Source organism: Lytechinus pictus, chromosome 12 (assembly GCF_037042905.1).
Source record: "Lytechinus pictus isolate F3 Inbred chromosome 12, Lp3.0, whole genome shotgun sequence".
Taxonomy (NCBI): domain Eukaryota; kingdom Metazoa; phylum Echinodermata; class Echinoidea; order Temnopleuroida; family Toxopneustidae; genus Lytechinus; species Lytechinus pictus.
Window position 1 is genome coordinate 26,996,403 of NC_087256.1, and position 20,748 is coordinate 27,017,150.

At 34.3% G+C, this 20,748-nt stretch overlaps 1 protein-coding gene across 1 annotated transcript in view; it reads right to left on the reverse strand.

Moving 5' to 3' along the window:
• Nucleotides 1-20,748, reverse strand: part of LOC135156166 (uncharacterized) — a 39,051-nt gene that overhangs the window by 2,791 nt on the left and 15,512 nt on the right. The window contains exons 5-16 of the mRNA XM_064107744.1: nucleotides 19,513-19,631; nucleotides 17,031-17,117; nucleotides 12,185-12,335; nucleotides 9,264-9,344; nucleotides 7,232-7,399; nucleotides 6,770-6,799; nucleotides 6,444-6,473; nucleotides 5,781-5,810; nucleotides 5,349-5,429; nucleotides 1,656-1,817; nucleotides 1,153-1,182; nucleotides 818-856 (exon numbers count right to left, since the gene is read on the reverse strand). Of these exons, the coding sequence (XP_063963814.1) occupies nucleotides 818-856; nucleotides 1,153-1,182; nucleotides 1,656-1,817; nucleotides 5,349-5,429; nucleotides 5,781-5,810; nucleotides 6,444-6,473; nucleotides 6,770-6,799; nucleotides 7,232-7,399; nucleotides 9,264-9,344; nucleotides 12,185-12,335; nucleotides 17,031-17,117; nucleotides 19,513-19,631 (1,008 nt within the window). The remainder of the gene's footprint in view (nucleotides 1-817; nucleotides 857-1,152; nucleotides 1,183-1,655; nucleotides 1,818-5,348; nucleotides 5,430-5,780; nucleotides 5,811-6,443; nucleotides 6,474-6,769; nucleotides 6,800-7,231; nucleotides 7,400-9,263; nucleotides 9,345-12,184; nucleotides 12,336-17,030; nucleotides 17,118-19,512; nucleotides 19,632-20,748) is intronic.

The window sequence follows — 20,748 nt, forward strand, 5'->3', positions numbered from 1 at the left end:
TAGGCAAGCAAGAAAAGTGGAAGGTGGCAACTTCACCTTCGACCTTCTGACCTCAAAATCGATAGAATTGCTAGGATATATGCTAGTATCATACACACCAAATTCTAGGAGCCAAGGTTAGGTTAAACTGAAGTTATCACGTTTACAAGGACTGCGGAAGGGTACGAGGAAAACATGTCACTGTGACTTTGACCTTTTGACCTCAAAATCGATAGGCTTCCAGGAACCATGCTAGTATCATACACACCAAATTATATGAGCCTAGGTTAAGTTGATCTGAAGTTATCGCGTTTACAAGGACTTCAGAAGGGTAAGATGAAAACATGTCAGTGTGAACTTGACCTTTGACCTTCTGACCTCAAAATCATTAGGCTTCCTGGGATCCATACTAGTATCATATACACCACATTATATGAGCTTAGGTTAAGTTGATCTGAAGTTATCGCGTTTACAAGGACTTCAGAAGGGTAAGATGAAAACATGTCAGTGTGAACTTGACCTTTGACCTTCTGACCTCAAAATCATTAGGCTTCCTGGGATCCATACTAGTATCATACACACCAAATTATATGAGCCTAGGTTAAGTTAAACTGAAGTTATGGCGTTTACAAGGAAAAGTTAACAGATGGACAGAAGGACACCGAGCGTGATACCATAACACATCCCGTCTAGGACGGGTGTATAATAATAACAAAGAAAGAACAGTAGAAAGAACTCTAGATGATAAAGCAATATATTGCATGACTAACAAATTAACATAATGCTTGTAATTTTAATCTTTCTTTGGTTTCACTTATTGGCAACAGTTGTCACTAACCTGGACTTGACAAGTCCTCCAAGTCCTCCAGTTCCACTTCTGGTTATGTCAAATGAATTAAAGAAAAGAAAGATGTCAATACGCAGTGATACAACTTCAACTAGATAGACTCTCAAATGTACACAATCAACATTGATTTTCTGACATTGCCAGACCAAGTTTACATTACACATTTGACTTTTTAATTTTAAAGTAATAGCCTCTGTGAGCTAAAAAAAAAAAAGAAGAAGTCTGAATGATAAAGAAATATATTGCATGGCTAACAAATTAAAATAACGCTTGTAATTTTAATTTCACTTAGGCCTTACTTATTGGTATTAACAGTTGTCACTAACCTGGACTTGACAAGGCCTCCGGTTCCACTTCTGGTAATGTCAAAAGAATAAAAGACAAGAAAGATGTCACTAAGTAGTGATACAACTTCAACTACATAGACTCTCAAATGTACACAGTCAGCATTGATTTTCTGGTTGCAACCACTTGCTCTCTGCAACCACCCTGCCTGTGGTGAGTCCATGCAACATACCACATACACTCAAAAAAGTCTTTTAAATATATAAAATTTTGTAACAAAAAACAAATATCAGTTTCATTCATTTAAGATTGTTTTAATCAAAGACTTTGGAATTCTTTTGTATTCACCAGAGTGCTCAAATACCAGTACATTAATTGTGAGCATATTTTTGTGGGGCCCTCAATCTGCCAACGTTTCTCTCAAGCCGAATACTCAGAAAGCAAGTGATTAATATGCGTGAAAGCTTGCATTGATTTCATTGGTAGCTTGATGGGTTTCAGTTTGTCAAACTGGGAGGTATAATGTAACAATCAAAAAGATTACCTTTAAAGCAGATTGATTCACATTGAAGTATTTGTCTAAGCGTTTTCTTCCCATATGCATAAGGCCGCTTAAAGTCTATCCCTTCCGGCAACCCTGTCACTGTAAAGGTTTTGCCAAACCTTGCATAGGGTACTCGATGTCCTTGCAATTTTTTATTTTTTCCTGAAAATTACAAAATTACAATCATTAATCAGGCAAACTAATGACCACAGTACATTAAAAAAAAAAAATTAATATACTATTATTCACAAAATTTAACGCTAGTAGTCCCAGGTAATTTTCTTTCTCGTCATTGCCAGGCCCATTATGCCCCCCCCCCTCCCCCCGTGGGTTGCGTGATCGTGATAAAATGTGCAAGGTGGTAGAGAGTGACATAAGGGCAATTCCAAGCAAAAGTGGACATTTTCCAAAAATTTATATTGGCTCTATTTCAAATCTGGATCAAATTTTTATATTAAAAAACTCATACGGAATTTCATAAATACAAAAGGGGAACATAATTACCCACAATTTTATATTTGAATGAATTAATTATGCTATAAATTTAGTTATGAAATCATACTTTTGCTCTAATTCACTAAATAAAGCTCCTAAAAAGCTCATTCTTCGATTGGAGTAATTATATACATGTACTTTAAAGTATTCCTAACAATTGTAAATGAATTCAATAAATAAAGCTCCTAGAAAGATAATTCTTGGATTGGAGTAAATATATACTTTAAAGAATTCCTAACAATTGTAAATGAAATTAGCACATCAATGATGTGGAGCTCATCCGGCATCTCGCAACGAAATTTAACACAATTTTAATTTCAGCCCAGTTGACACTGTAGTGAATTATATTGGTGACATAAATTGAGGATATAGAATTGAAATTGATGAAGAAATGACATAGAAGCATTTTTGTGATCTATGAATAAATTTCATATAAATTAAGCATAAATAATTTTCTCGTCAAAATTTCTTAACTCTGTGTAGTACCTTGTGAACCTCATGTAGCTCTCAGATGGAACAAAAATAATCAAAATCCATCAACAAATAAATAAGTATTTTTTTGTGAGTTTTGAAAATATATGAATAAATTAGCATATTTAATGAGTTTCAAAATTCTGTGTTGAAATTTTGTATCACCACCTCGAGCTTTCATATAAAGCAAACAAAATTGAAATTGATCAACAAATGAAGAAGAAAAAACATTTTTTGTGATTTATGAATAAATTTTGCATTAATTAGCATAAATAATTTTCTAGACAAATTTCAAAATTTTGTGTACAAGTTTAATGAACCTCATGCAGCTCTACCAGATTGAAGAAAAAAAATCAAAATCGGTCAACAAATAAAGAAGAAAAGGCATTTTCTGTGATTTATGAATAAATTTTGCATAAATTAGCATAAATAATTTTCTACTGAAAAATTCAAAATTCTGTGTACAAGTTCGGTGAACCTCATGAATTTCTACCAGATGGAAGAAAAAAAAAATCAAAATCGGTCATCAATTAGAGAAGAAGCATTTTATGTGAATTTTTAAAAATATGCATAAATTAGCATATTTAATGAGTTTCAAAATTCTGTGTAGAAGTTTTGAATCCCCACCTAATGCTATCATATAAGGCAAACAGTATTAAAATCAGACTTGAAATGACGAAGAAGAAGCATTTTGAAATTCTGTCAACAAATAAAGAAGAGGCATTATCTGTGATTTATGAATTTTGCATAAATTAGCATAAATAATTTTCTACTCCAAATTAAAAAATTCTGTGTAGAATTTTGGTGAACCTCATGAAGCTCTACCAGATGGAAGAAAAAAAATCAAAATCGGTCAACAAATAAAGAAGAAGCATTTTATGTGAATTTTTAAAAATATGCATAAATTAATTTCGCATAAATTAGCATAAAAATTGTTCTAGTCAAAATTTGAAAAAATATATGTGTAGAAGTTTGGTGAACCTCATGAAGCTCTACCAGATGGAAGCAAAAAATTCAAAATCGGTCCACAAATAAAGAAGCATTTTTTGTGAATTTTGAAAAATGTGCATAAATTAGCATAATTAATGAATTTCAAAATTCTGTGTAAAAGTTTCGAATCCCCTACCTAGTGCTATCATATAAAGCAAACAGAATTGGAATCGGACTTGAAATGGCGAAGAAGAAGCATTTTGAAATTGTGGACGGACTACAGACGCCACGGCATAAGCTCATCTGGCCCTTCAGGCCGGATGCTAAAAAAAATTCTGGTAACAAAATTGATTTCTTGCGTATTTCATTTTTTGTAAAAGTTGTTACAACGTATCTATTTGTTTGTTTGGTGATATTTTCATTGGTGCAAGTTTTTTGTAGAAAAAAATTGACACTGATGGATTTCCATAGAATTACGCTTGATCGGACCAATCGTAACTCTCTGCAAGACAGGGCCTGATCAACCACAACTATGGAAAGCCAGCCACATCAACATCTAAAATGCATGTTTGTTTCAAATGTTTTCTAGATATGACGTATACTAATACTTTCATTGTTGTATTGACAATTTGATGTGCTCCTTTTTGTTCACAAAAGAACTTTGTGCAAGATTTTGATAGGAAAATTATGACGATGATGGATTTCCATATAGTTGAGATTAATTGAATCAATTGCAACCCATTATAAGATGGGACCCAGGTTGAGAATTTAATAACAGGCATTAATATTCAACAATGCCGAGACTGTTTAATGCCTATATATTTAGTTTTGAAAAAATCACCCAAAAAGTGCATTTATTACATTTATTATGTGATTATATGAATGCAGATGATACTATAATTTTACACATTTATCGCGAAAAATGTAAAGGGGGGCTTAATTAGCCCACCCCCTTCCCTGTCTGACAGGGTTTAATAATGGCAAAAGATACTTATTTACATTTTTACTGTTGTAACTACATGCATACACTTAACTATTTTGAGTATGTAAAGGTGTATGTGTTTAGAATCAGCTCAACTGGCAATAAACCCAAACTTTAAAAACAACAATGTGGGGGGTTTCACAAAGTTGTACAGTAGCACTGTATATCACAATATATTACATAGGTTATGTAGATTCGAATCAGTGATAGGTCAATACGCCATCACGTGACCATAGCTGCGAGGATCGCATTTGTTATATTCTAGGTTTTGACGTCACCTCAGGGAATATAACTGCGTTGTATTGTCAATTGCAGCGTTATATTCACTAAGGTGACATCACTCGCTGCTTACAAGTTGCGTAATCAGGTAGTTTGATGTACGCGCTAGTGTTAATGCGTCGATTGCAGAACGCGCTTGATGTATTTTCAAAATATTTTCTATTATGACGTAGATGGATCAGAGCTGTAGCAAGAATTTCGGGTTGGAGCCTAGATGAATGCAATCTCTGATGGCGAATCCACATAGACTATATAATATAACAGATATTGCCTGGTCTATCGTTTTAATAAATAACATTTCAACTCCCCTCCGAAGCTATATTTTCCCTCGGGATTATATTTTCCCTCAGCGCTGCGCGCTTCGGGCAAAATATAATCCCTTGGGAAAAATGTAAGTCCGTCGGGGAGAGGAAATGTTATATTCAAACTCTAGGTGGGCAATATCTGTATAATATTGCATGAGATAATTCATGATTTCAGCTTAATACTTTGAACACTGATTGGTCCATAATAAAAATAAGAAGTATCATACTCACTATATTGTTTGTTGAACTGGTCTTGGACCCTTCGTCTCAGAATGTCCCAGTCATTAACGGTGATATCCTGCCATGATTTAACTTGAAATAAATACCAAAATGGTTCTGGTTACATAAAAAAATAGTGAGAGTGACATAATTGGCTCTCTCATTTGCATTACTGTCATGGTTGTGAACAGTGACGTACGCAGGGGGGTGGTCACAGGGGTTCAACACCCCCCCTTAAATATTTTGATACCCACCAACCCCCGGACACAGAGCGTGATACCATAATACGTCCTGTGTAGGACGGGCGTATAAAAAAACATAAAAGAAAGAACTCTTGATGATACTAGATGATAGAGCAATATATTCCATGGCTAACAAATTAAAATAATCCTTGTAATTTCAATCTTTCTTTGGCTTCATTTATTGGTAACAGTTGTCACTAACCTGAAATTGACAAGGCCTCTGGTTCAACTTCTAAATTTCAAAAGAATTAAAGAAAAGAAAGATGTCAATAAGCAGTTATACAACTTCAACTACATGTAGATAGACTCGGAAATGTACACAGTCAAGATTGATTTTCTAACACTGCCAGACCAAGTTTACATTACACATTTGACTTTTTAATTTTCAAGTAATGGCCTCTGTGACCTTTGACCTCAAGTTCGATTTCAAAGTTTGAAGTCGATCCATCAAACAGTTCTTTAGTCACATGTGAACACCAACAAATGCAGTTCACAGTCTTAAAATAAGCAAGCATGTCTCCAGCAACCACCTACAATACACAGATGCATTTCAATCAGGGTAATTCATGAAGTTTGAGTTAGTTAAATATTCAGGCATTTGGCTTCTCTGAATGTTCATTTTGTTTTTAATATAAATTGACATAGTATTCCCTTTTGCCATTATTAACAAAGACACTAGCTGTATGTTTTTATCTAACGTGAAATTAAACAGACAAAGTGTAAAACCATAAAAAGAAAGAACTCTAGATGATAAAGAAATATATTGCATGGCTAACAAATTAATATAATGCTTGTAATTTTAATCTTTCTTTGGCTTCACCATGGACCTACATGGCTTCACTTTTTGGTAACAGTTGTCACTAACCTGGAATTGACAAGGCCTCCGGTTCCACTTCTGGTAATGTCAAAAGAATTAAAGACAAGAAAGATGTTAATAAGCAGTGATACAACTTTAACTTGATAAACTCTCAAATGTACACAGTCAACATTGATTTTCTGACATTGCCAGACCAAGTTTACATTCCACATTTAACTTTTTAATCTTATAGTAGCCTCTGTGACCAAAAAAAAAAAAGAAGTCTAGATGATAAAGAAATATATTGCATGGCTAACAATTTAAAATAATGCTTGTAATTCTAATTTCATTTTGGCTTCACTTATTGGTAAATGGTAATAACAGTTGCCACTAACCTTGAACTGACAAGGCCTCCGGTTCCACTTCTGGTAATGTCAAAAGAATTAAAGACAAGAAAGATGTCAATAAGCAGTGATACAACTTCAACGAGATAAGACATCAAATGTACAACCACCCTGTCTGTGGTGAGTCCATGCAACATACCACATACACTCAAAAAAGTATTTAAAATATCACTTTTATAACAAAAAAAAACAAATATCAGTTCCATTCATTTCAGATTTGTTTTCGTTAAAGACTTTGGAAGCATTTTTTTTCATTCACCAGAGTGCTCAAATACCAGTACATTAATTGTGAGCATATTTTTGTGGGGCCCTCAATCTGCTGACGTTTCTCTCAAGCCAAAACTCAGAAAGCAAGTGATTAATACGTGTGAAAGCTTGCATTGATTTTATTGGTAGCTTGATGGGTTTCAGTTTGTCAATTTGGGAGGTATAATGGAACAATGAAAAGATTACCTTCAAAGCAGATTGAATCACATTGAAGTATTTGTCTAAGCGTTTTCTTCCCATACGCATACATGTAAGGCCGCTTAAAGTCTATCCCTTCCGGCAACCCTGTCACTGTAAAGGTTTGGCCAAACCTTGTATAGGGTACTCGATGTCCTTGCAATTTCTTATTTTTTCCTGAAAATTACAACACATCGGGCAAACTCATGACCACAGTACATTGCAAACAATAATTTTAAAATACTACTATTATAGTCCCAGGTAATTTTCTTTCTCGTCATTGCCAGGCCCATTATGCCCCCCTCCCCCTTAAAGGACAAGTTCACCCCGACAAAAAGTTGATTTGAATAAAAAGAGAAAAATCCAACAAGCATGACACTGAAAATTTCATCAAAATCGGTTGTAAAATAAAAAAGTTATGACATTTTAAAGTTTCGCTTAATTTCACAAAACAGTTATACACGTACGCACACTTGGTCGGAAGGCAAATGAGAAAACTGATGACATCATCCACTCACTATTTCTTTTGTATCTTTTATATGAAATATGAAATTTTCTAATTTTCTCGTCATTGTCAAGTGAAACAATGATTAATTCCTCCCTAGAACATGTGGAATTTGCATTGTTAAATGGTAAAATCAGCAAAGTTGGTCCTTATTGTAAAATCTGTAAAAAATGAAATATTGTATAATTCAAACAATAAAAAAAAAGAAATAGTGAGTGAGGGACATCATTGACCGTCTCATTTGCATGTCACTGAGTTGTGCATTTCACTGTTTTGTGAAAAATAAGCGAAATCTTAAAATGTCATAACTTTCATATTTTACATCCGATTTTGATGAAATTTTCATTATTATGCTTGTATGATTTCTCTCTATTGATTCAAATCAACAATTTTCTGGGGTGAACTTGAACTTGATCGCGACAAAAATGTGCAGGATGGTAGAGAAATGACATCATCTATGCAGTTGTTCTTGTAGGTAAATTTCACTTATTTCATATACTAATTTTATATAAATTAATCATGCTGCAGCTATTTTACATGTACTTATGAAATCATACTTTTTGCTCCAATTTACTAAATAAAGATCCTAGAAAGCTAATTCTTGGAGCAAATATTCTTAAACATACTTTAAAGCATTCCTAGCAATTGTAAATGACAAAAATTTTCGGTAACAAAATTGATTTCTTATGTATTCTAATCTATCTATTTGTTTGTTTTTGTTTTTTATTTTTTATTGCTCATTTTTTTTGTGGGCAAACTTTGTTTGCGACATTATTTCGGCCATATACATGTGCACATGTATGTAAATAGCATCAAGTCAAAAGATTGTTTGTCAATAAAACAAATGGAGCGCCTCTGGCAGTCTCACCTGCATCACGCAATTCAATAAAGCAGCAGTGCTGACTTTGAAAACTACTACAAAATAATCATTCACAAAAAACACAATTCATATAATGATACGATACAAGATCTATTGACCCTAAATGACATCTGACCTTGATCATGTGACCCAAGACTGGTCAGTTATACTTGATTACCCCTATGTCCATAATTCATAAAATATATCCATAAACTTTGAAAGTTATGACAGCAATTTAATATTTACCTCCAACATGGCCAAAGTTCATTGACCTTGTCCTTAATGACCTCGAACAGGATGTTCAGTGATACTTGATTACTCTTATGTCCAAGTTTTATGAACTAGACCAAAACAATTTCAGAGTTATGATGGTAATTCAACAAATACCCCCAACATTACCAAGGTTCATTGACCTTACATGTAAATGACCCGTGACCTTAATCATGTGACCTGAAACTCGCACAGGATGTTCAGTGATACTCGATTACTCTAATATATCCAAGTTTCATGAAGTAGGTCCATATACTTTCTAGGTTATGATGACATTTCAAAACTTCAACCTTAGTTAAGCTTTCAATGTTGACGATGCCGCAACCGCCTCCGTCGGAAAAGTGGTACGTATCGTCTACTATCTCTACTATGCAGGTGAGACAAAAAAAAGAAGTATCAATACTCACTATATAGTTTGTTGAAGAGGTCTTGGACCCTTCGTCTCAGAATGTCCCAGTCATTAACGCTGACGTCCTGCCATGATTTAACTTGAAATAAATACCATAATGGTTTTGGTTACATAAAAAAATAGTGAGAGTGACATAATTGGCTCTCTCATTTGCAACTCTGTCATGGTTGAGAACGGTGGCATACGCAAGGGGATGGTTACAGGGGTTCAACATCCCCCTTGAATATTTTTGATACCCAACCCCCCCCCCTGAATTTTTTTTGAAGACTTTTTTTTGTGTGTGTCAAATTTTTTTAGGTATGAAACGACCTGGTTGTCAACATTTCATTCAGCTTGAACCCCCACCCTTTGAACATGCTGCATAAGCTACTGGTTGTGCATGTAACTGTTTGTTTTAACAATAAAAACGTAGTTGACAGTAAAGTGGTAATCCATCAAAAACAAATGGTCTTTTCTGATTTAAAAAAAACTGTAACTCCATTTCAAGCTTGTTATACAATAGAAATTTGGTTTAGTCAAAGAAAAAGTACTCAGCAAAAAACATGTATTCCGTTTGCGAAAGTAAATTCAATGAATTTTCACACAAAGAGTAAACAAGTGGAATGCCTCTGGCGGTCTCACCTGCATCACGTGATTCACTATAGCAGCAGTGCTGACTTTGAAAACTACTATAACTCGCTCAAGATGTTCAGTGATACTTGGTTACTCTTATGTCCACGTTTTATGAACTAGACCAATACACTTACAGAGATATGATGGTAATTCAACAAATACCCCCATCATGTCCAAAGTTCATTGACCTTACATGAACTTTGACCTTGAACATGTGACCTAAAACTCGCACAGGATGTTCAGTGATACTTGATTACTCTTCTGTCCAAGTTTCAAGAGTCAGATCCATAAACAATCAAAGTTATGATGGTAATTCGACAGATACCCCCATTATGGCCAAAGTTCATTGACCTTTGACCTTGGTCATGTGACCTGAAATGTGCACAGGATGTTCAGTGATACTTGATTACTCTTATGTTCAAGTTTTATGAACTAGACCAATATACTTTCAAAGTTATGATGGTAATTCAACAAATACCCCCAAATTGGCCAAAGTTCATTGACCCTAAATGACCTTTGACCTTGGTCATGTGACGTGAAACCCATGCAGGATGTTCAGTGATACTTGATTAACCTTATGTCCAAGTATAATGAACTAGGTCCATATATTTTCTAAGTTATGATGACATTTCAAAAACTTAACCTTAGGTTAAGATTTTGATGTTGATTCCCCCAACATGGTCTAAGTTCATTGACCCTAAATGACCTTTGACCTTGGTCATGTGACATGAAACTCAGGCAGGATGTTCAGTAATACTGGATTAATCTTATGGCCAAGTTTCATGAACTAGGTCCATATACTTTCTAAGTTATGCTGTAATTTCAAAAACTTAACCTTTGGTTAAGATTTGGTGTTGACGCCGCCGACGTCGGAAAAGCGGCTATGCAGGTGAGACAAAAACCAAATAGGATTTTCCGTGTTGATTTACCAGTGAACGACAAATAAGTGTCCCTAATATTAACTTTATTTTACATATAAGATTTTAGTAATACTTATCCTCTCTTTTTATTCAAATATATCAGGAGTGGGCTTTCCCTTTAAAGATGACATTATGGGGCATTACATGCAACAGCCTTTCCATATACACTATATCACACAATATAAAATTGCATATTCTCAGATAATTGGTAATATGGTTTCAATCTCTACATATCCTCTTCTATGACAAAAATATTCCAATCATAATATGGCATGAACTGAATTTATGAATTTGATTTTGGATTGATTGGTTCAACCCCCCCCCCTTAAATTTTTTGATACCACCTCCCCCCCACCCTGAATTCTTTTTTTTCTTTAGTGTCAAATTATTTTAGGTATGAATCAACGTAAAATTGGAAGTGAAGGCCCTTTTTTTTTTTTTTTTTTTTTTTGCTTGTCAATTTTTTTGAGGTATGAAACAACCTGGTTGTCAACATTTCATTCAGCTTGAACCCCCACCCTTTGAACATGCTGCATAAGCTACTGGTTGTGCATGTAACTGTTTGTTTTAACAATAAAAACATAGTTGACAGTAACGTGGTAATCCATCAAAAACAAATGGTCTTTTCTGATTAAAAAAAAAACTGTAACTCCATTTCAAGCTTGTTATACAATAGAAATTTGGTTTAGTCAAAGAAAAAGTACTCAGCAACAAACATGTATTCCGTTTTGCGAAAGTAAATTCAATGAATTTTCACACAAAGAGTAAAGAACCAAATAGGATTTTCCGTGTTGATTTACCGGTGAACGACAAATAAGTGTCCCTAATATTAACTTTATTTTACATATAAGATTTTAGTAATTACTTATCCTCTCTTTTTATTCAAATAATATTTTAGGAGTGGGCTTTCCCTTTAAAGATGACATTATGGGGCATTACATGCAACAGCCTTTCCATATACACTATATCACACAATATAAAATTGCATATTCTCAGATAATTGGTAATATGGTTTCAATCTCTACATATCCTCTTCTATGACAAAAATATTCCAATCATAATATGGCATGAACTGAATTTATGAATTTGATTTTGGATTGATGGAATTTGTATTACATGATGGATGGGGTATGCCAGAATTCATCATTTTATATCTATCTCATTCTTTGATGGATTTTTTTCCAAACACATTTTGGGTGTTCTGATTTTAATATAAAACCAACTTATCATAAGGTTAGACTTCCCACTGCAGACGAGACAAAATCTCTGCACTTCATGATTACATTAGCATTTTAATAATTAATTTTAATATCATAGAGGAATAATACTTTCTTATGATGCCATATCAAATGACTCGGTGAAAAGCATATAGTCAAGTGGTCATTACCTGTACATTCCTGGTATAGCTGATTTTGGAAGCGCTCCTCCATTTCGGGTGTTATGGCAGCCTTCCCAATCGATGACCCCCCGATCATCAGCTCCTGCCCGTTACCAATCAAGAAGGCAGATTCAAACCCGACATCTTTAAGATGCTTACACTGTCAAAAATAGAATTTGGATGTTCAATTATTGCCAAGTATATATCCATGTCTTTTCTTTCTCTGTCTCTGTTTACATGTATCTCTATGCATGCTGTATATTCTTCAGAGAATGAGGTGTGCTGTGCAGGAGGTGAGTATCTATAGTGTGACTTGCGTACCTTTATGGACCAGGGCCCCGTCTTACAAAGAGTTGTGATCGATCTAATCAATCACAACTATGGACGGCCAGCAACGTCAATATCTATTATGCACGTTTGATCAAAATATTTTCTAACTATGATGTATTTTCATGCATTCATTGTTTTCTTGAAAATTCACTGTGCTTCTCTTTGTTTATAAAGGACATTGTGAGAATTTCCTGTCGAAAAAATTATGACACTGATGGATTTACAGAGTTACAAATCAATTGTAACTCTTTGTAAGATGGGGCCCTGATTCGTCATACATGTACTTCCAGCTTTTTGATACTTAATTTGTAGGCAAATATATGACAAGGTAGCATTTCAGTTACATTAACCCTAACTTACCGACTGCTCGCTGACTTTTTACTTCCAAGTCTCGCGCAACTTTTTAGACCAAATTTGTGACACCCTGGCACGCATTTACCAAATTAGGCAACATTTTGTAAGTGCAAGTCAGACCAAAAGTTCTACACAAACGTATATATCATGTACAAAGTCGATACTAAATATGTTTCATCTCAAAATTCATAAATGAGTGATTATTCTCACTTTCATTGACAATTAAGAGTCATTTAATTTGATGCAATTAAAGACTGAATTGTCCCCGATGAAAAAAAAAAAAATAATAATAATTTATCAATAAAAATATAAACAAGTGAATCACCTCTGTCAGTCTCGCCTGCATTATGCAATTCAATATACATGTAGCACAAGTGCTGAATTTGGTCCAAGTTCATTAACCCTAAATGACCTTTTTCCTTGACCATGTGACCTACAACTCATATGCCAGATGTTCAGTGATACTTGATTACCCTTATGTCCAAGTTTCATAAACTAGGTCCACATACTTCTAAGTTATGATGACATTTAAAAAACTTAACCTTGGTTAAGATTTCAATATTGACGCCGCCGCCGCCACTGCCGTCGGAAAAGCAGCGCCTATTAGTCTTGCTCTGCTATGCAGGCGAGACACAAACAAAGAAATACATAAGAAATTTTAAAACAATAAAACACATAAGAAATCGATTTTAGTACCAAATATTTTTCCCTTTACAATTGTCATAAGGAATATTTTCAGCACACATAAGCTTTCTAGGAGCTTTATTTAGTGAATTAGAGCAGAAAGTACGATTTCTTGAATCAACTAGGATTTTTCATACAGTGAATTCAATGCAATTTACCTTTGCAACCGCACATATTATGTCATTCTCTACCATCGTGCAAATTTGTTGCGATTGTGCCTAAAAGGACCCCCCCCCCAAAAAAAAAAAGTAAGCTCAAAAAGTAGGCCAGGTTAGTGATGGTTAATGAATAGCTACACTTGAGATGAAATTAAAAGCTATTTATGAACAAACAACACAGACCCCCGGTAAATCTAGAAAATTGCCTACTCCGGGCCTACCTTAGATAGGAAAGAAATCAGAAGTAAACAGCAAGTTACACCAACCTCGGCCACTTTTAAAGGTCAAGTCCACCCCAGGAAAATGTTGATTTGAATCAATCGAGAACAATTTAACAAGCATAACACTGAAAATTTCATCAAAATCGGATGTAAAATATTAAAGAAAGCTATGAAATTTTAAAATTTCGCTTATTTTGTGAAGTTATATGCGCAATTCAGTGACATGCAAATGAGTAGATGATGTCCACCACTCACTATTTTTATTTGTTATTGTTTGGATTATACAATATTTCAATTTTCACTGATTTGACATTAAGGAACAACTTTACCGAACCAATGGGAATACCACATGTTCAGGGAGGAATAAAACTTCGTTCCACATGACAATGAGGAGAAAATTTGAATATATCATTATTTCTTATAATAAAATACATACAAAATAATGAGTGGATGAGATCATCAGTCCCCTTATTTGCATACTGACCTGGATGTGCATATAACTGTTTTGTGAAATTAAGCGAAACTTATTAAGTCATAACTTTCTTATTTTACACCCGATTTTGATGAAATTTTCAGTGGTTTGCTGGTATGATTTTTCTCTTTTTATTCAAATAAACTTTCATATATTATGGTTGTTCCACTTTACATGTCTGTCATTTTGCCTCCGACGAAGATTCTGCTAGGATCGAAATCTTAGGCCCCTTTTGACTTTCCAAATAAACTTTTTGTTGGGATGGACTTATCCTTTAAGTGAACCCACCCGAGACCACTTCCAGAGGAATTCTATGGCTGCCCTCTTTGTATATACCTGTGTATTTTCATCTGTAGTTTAGATTTATTAAACTCTCCCCTTTCCCTTTTAATGTGCCCCATATATTCATCCAACAGAAATGTCAAATATGTACAATTTCTATAATCTTATTATCGAAGATTGTAATTTGGAAAAAAGCATTGTATTATATGTATTGAAAACCTATTACTTGACATTTTCAGACATATTTTAAAAATTAATTTGGGTAACCTAACAATCGCCCTCCCCCCTCGTTTAACTATTTTAATGTGAATATTCTATACCCGGTACTGGTAGTCCTTTTTCATTAACGTTTTTGCTTGTATTGTAACAATATAACATCATGTACTTGTGTGGAAATAGAGGCATTGCAACATCACAAGCTTCAAGCTTATGCTGCAATACGTTCGTGTGTTCTATTTATAATAAACAATGCTGTATTTTTTTCATGTATAACGCTTATTTATGCGATAAACATGTATCATTCTGTTATGTATTGCCATGTTATTACATGCGTGATTGTTATTTGAACATGCATGAAAAAATAAATTAATTAAAAAATTCTCATTATTATTATTATTAAAGGAGTATGAAACCCTTGAAACCAGCTGAATCCATATCAAAGAGAAAAATCAAAGAAACATATTGTTGAAAGTTTGAGGAAGATTGAATGAATAATAAGAAAGTTATGAGCATTTGAATATTGAGATCACTAATGCCATGTAGATCCTCCCATTGGCAATGCGACCAAGATCTGTGATGTCACACACGTACAACTCCCTCATTACTTTAGTACTTATTTCACTTATATTCTCACTTTTATAGAGTCTATCACAAGGTGAGGTGTTTTCTTTATGAGAGGACAAGTACAGAGGTTTCACAACATTATATCATTGATGAATCGTTTGTCATATGATTAGAATGAGCAAAAAGAGATGTTTTGGGGTATATTTTCAGCGTCCAAAAGGGGCGAGTTGTTCATCTGTGACATCTTAGATCTTGGTCGCATTGCCAATGGGAGGATCTCCATAGCATTAGTGATCTCGACATTCAAATGCTCATAACTCTTCTATTGCTAGTCCTATTTTACTCAAACTTTTGTTGATCTTATTCTTTGATTTTTCTACTTGCTCCAAGAGTTTCATTCTCCTCAAAGTTTATCACAATTCAAATTACGGTCTGTGCCTTCAGACTTAAACATAGTTCTCACTACCATCCTAAAACTAGTTTTATACTGGAAACTAGTTTGATGGCCTTGGAAGCGATCTTCCAAACCAGTTCAGAAAACCACCTCACGATGTAGTTTTGAAGATTGCGTAGACTTGTTAAACTGGTTTTAGCGTGAGGACACGACCGTTCTTCGGGAAGCAATCTTCACACATTTCAAGCACGCTACTCCACACACTGTATGTAGAATGCTTACGCTGCGATTTCAAATTTTGCACAAACATGGCACCCCCCACTGAGAGTGTTTCCATAGCAACAAGACTGCTTTAGGTGAAGTGGTTTTGAAAACCACTTTCTGGTGATCAAATGGGAACGCTAGCAAAGCGACCTTCCACACTGGTTTCCTGAACCGATTTCCAGTAAACTAGTTTTAGAAAGTATAATGAGAACGGTGCCAAACTGAAACCGGTCAGGAATTTGTAATTACCGCCATAGAACTGACCCAAAGGGCTGGAATGAATGCTGTAATGTTAACAGCTGACTCCTTTCCAGACCATATTCACGAGGCCACTTTGTCTTGTCCAGGTTGCAAATGAAGTCGGTCTGCTGGAGTCTGGCATTTGTCTAACAGGGTCATATTTAGAATTCATTTTGACATAGATCAACTTCAATTATTTTTTATATCCAATGAGATTCTTTGATGATTCTTTGATTGAAATTGGATTTGATCATGAGACAAACTGCAATGTTGACTATAATATGATATACTTGCTGCATTTCTTAGGCCCTACATGTTATCCTCATACATAAAGGAATAATTTAAAGTTTGCAGTAGGCCAACATCAGACCTGTTTCAGCAAATAACAGCCTCCATGTTTTTTTTGTGTGTGAATACAACGTTGGCCTGGAATCAACTCCCTAATGAAGTTGTCAGCAGTACATCACCAGAGGTGTTTAAAGCCAAGATCGAAGAAAGCCACCTACGTTTCGACTCAACTCATTTGCGCCCTCTCCTAGCCCGGTGCATTATACCTAACGGTCCTTCACTGTATTACATCCAGATCCAGAAATAATCATATCACAGACACATTAACTTTAACATTAAAAAAAAAACAGAATAAAAACAATTTCAAACAATAACATAGGCCTACCATCTTCTGCATCTGAGCTACCTTCTTCTTTACTAGAGATTTTCTTCGCGCCTCTGGAAGATTTATCCCTTTCCTTTCGCCTTTTATCTGAAAATGAAAAAAGATATGTTTAATTTTATATGTCTCCTTTAATACGAGAAGTGATATCTTTAACAAGTAGAAAACTGAAGTAATTCTTAACAAATTATATAAGTTTGTAGTAACTTCTAATTTTAACTATTGCTTTGATTCTCTTGTTATATTTGAAAGTTAAATAATAATAATGAGACTGAGAAATTGTTATAGCATGGCCCACACTATTTTCATTTTCATTTTCAAAATGTGTTGTGTACAGTAGTGTAATGTTCAGCACTTAAAAAGTATTTCAGAATTGTTAAAATTGACTGAATGCTTGTATTGCATAGTGTAAGTAGCATTGCAACATTTGGATCATCCAATGGCCTACAATATTGAAATACGTTTTTGTAACATAATGTCAAGCCCTAAAATATATTTCAGAATTATATCGTTTCCAAAGTGTGTGCACTATATGTAACCTCAACATTAATGATAATAATAATAATACATAACATTTATAAGGCGCTTACTACTGGTGTTTCTAAACGCACTGTGTTCTGTTTATGGTTTATACTTGGGATTGGATCAAATGTCCTACATTATTGAAATCCCAATTGTGTCCCTACATAAGATAGTGCAGAGCAGGAAGACAATTAATTTTTTGGAATTTTGAAAACATCAGTTTTGATTTATAGTCAAAAGTAATGATAACATATTCACATGACCAGCCACCCCAAGAGCAACAATAAGCCTTCAGGAAACGTTCTCTGAAAATATACTTGCAAAAATAGTAATTTGGTCTTCAAAAAGTAAAAATTAGCACATCATCCTATCTAAATTAGTCAATCTTCTTCAAAATACCAAATTTTGAAGTTATATAGTTGAATAAAAGACAAGATACTAGAGTTTCTTTAACACCATTTTTTTCAGATTGCTGAAAGTTTTAGAGAGATCGCAGTGTGCACTTCTCATCCTTGATTGAATCCTGAATTTCAAACACTGTTTCCTCCTTATTGTGCTTAACCCTAATTTAACTCGGCTTTTTTCAAACCAGGCTTTAACTGGGTGGTAGGGGAGGGGGCAATTTGACCCCCTTTTCAGACCTTGGCCGCCGATCGCGCGATCACTGCAAAAATTTGCACGCGCAGAGCCGGATGTAAACTACCAGATTGTATAGTAACATTTTCAACAAATTTTTTTTTTTTTTTTTTTAAATAATCAATTATGCAAATTAGTGTATGAAATTATGTTTTTGCCTTTCACTCACTTTAAGGTAAAATGCTAATTTTTGGTGGAAATATCAATTTTGATATATCTAGCAAATATCTCAAAAAAACTTTGACAAAACATGATTAATATCATGTATGTATTTTATTGTTTTGTGAATTTCTTATGTATTTCTTTGTTTTTTCAAATCTACATGTAAGTTTTCAATTGTGTTTTCAATGAACTTTGTTATTAACAAAGATCACGATCTTCAATGAATCTCAAATCCATACATCGGCAAACTGCTTTTTTTTTCGTCACATTGATCACTTGGGGAAAATCCCCCTGGACCCGGCTGTAGCTGTTTCTAGCTGAGCAGAACCATTCTCCGTTCTGAACGGAGTACTTAAGCGCTTTCTATTGACTCCTTCATTAATAGTAATCCTTGCGGTCGGAGGTATCCTGAACGGAGTACTTAAGCGCTTTCTATTGACTCCTTTGTTAATAATAATCCTTGCGTTCGGATGTATGCAGGGGGCACTACGAATGCGTTAGTTATAGGGATTAGCAAGACAATAGAGCATTCCGAACGCATGCGAACTGAAGTGATATTAAATCTCTTGTGCCTAAGGAATCTTTTGCGACCATAAACAGCGTAAAATACATTCATTAGAACTTGCAAATGTAAAAATAATCACACATTACGGTTGAAAACAAAATTTGCATTGATTTGGACACAAATTCACGTTTTTGAGCAATTTTGAGTCTTACGTGCACTTACAAAATGTTGTGTAATTTCATAAAAGATGCGCCAGACTTGAAAGTAAAAATTCAGCGAGCGGCACGGTCAAACAAAATTTTGCGGGGTCATAGTCGCAAAATTTGTAAAAGGGGTCAAATTACCCCCCCAAAGGGTTAAGCTCTTGCTGAATTTTGTCTGCATTCAATCCAGTATTTGTGAGGATTACTGTTGATCAGTTTTAATATTTGTTATAGAGTGCATTTTCAACAAAAAGTACAGCAGATAGGAATTCTCCAAATGAAGCATGGCCAAAATGCCATGGGCTCTAAAAATATGAATTTTTAACAGTTAACTATTAATGCTAGTGGGCATGCATGCATTGTATTTTATAGCGACCAAGTTTTTATTCAATAGATAACAAAATACAACAGTACAAGGAAGTGAAAGAACCACACATTAGAGGAATTTTGTATTTACTCTTTCTACTTCATCTTGATACCATTTCAATTGTTCCACATCATCTCTCACATCCCTCCACCTAATGGCTGCCTCAGTCATGAGTTGTTGTTTTTTAGAGTTGTTCTTCTGAAGGTTCCCTGCAAAATTCAAAATCAATCTTAAAGTTCAAGTCCACCCCAGAAAAAAGTTGATTTGATTAAATATCGAAAATTCAAACAAGCATAATGCTGAAAATTTCATCAAAATCGGATGTAAAATGAGAAAGTTATAACACTTAAGTTTCGCTTTAATATTTTTCACAAAACAGTTACTGTATTTCCTAAAGTAGTCTCATATTGCCAGTAGGGGAGATCGGGGTTAGTTGGAACGAGGGGTAAGTTGAAACATTGTAATTTTCTTTAATGCCTTTAAATAAATTTATATGCAATACTGCCCTCAACTTATTGCTATTATCAACAGCCATCCACCATATTACAGACAACATATGTGCAACAAGCCTGGTGAAGTTAGAAAGGAATTTTTGTTTTTTTCACCTTCTGAGTAATTTTTTTCTCTTTCAGAAATGTTTTATTATCTCAGAGAAGTTTATAGATCAAGTTGGCCTGTTTGGGGGTTAAATGGACACTTGTACCAAGCTACAAAATAAGGATATTAATATGCCATGGTGAAGTCCCTTTTTTGTGCTGTAAGCTTATAAATGTCAAATGGGCCTCTGGGGTTAGTTGGAACAAAATTGAAGGGGCTAGTTGGAACATGTTCTAACTTACCCCAAACATAATTATGAATAAAAACATTGGATATGAGAAAAAAAAATGTATAAAGTATTTCACACTCTTCTGAACACGTATTGTATAATTCTATATATGTCGCATCTATTTACAGACCACCTGGTCAGCCCATTGGTTTATTTGTTGATTCATTATGTGCAATACTGGATAAAATAAATATATCTTGTAAAAAACTGTATTTACTAGGGGTCTATAATATCGACTTGTTAAAAGTGAATAGGAATTATGAGGTTAATATTTTTTTAGACACTTTGATATCTTATTCCCTGAACACTTTAATTCGTTATCCAACCAGAGTCACTGATCACTCTGCGACTCTGTTGGATAACATCTTCACCAATGACGAAAGTGTTTTTTTGTCAGGTGCATTGTTTTCAGACAGAAGTGATCACTTTCCTGTTTTTTGTTTAAGTAACACCATTCTTAACTGTAATAAATATAATAATATATCTGGGAAGCGGCGTAA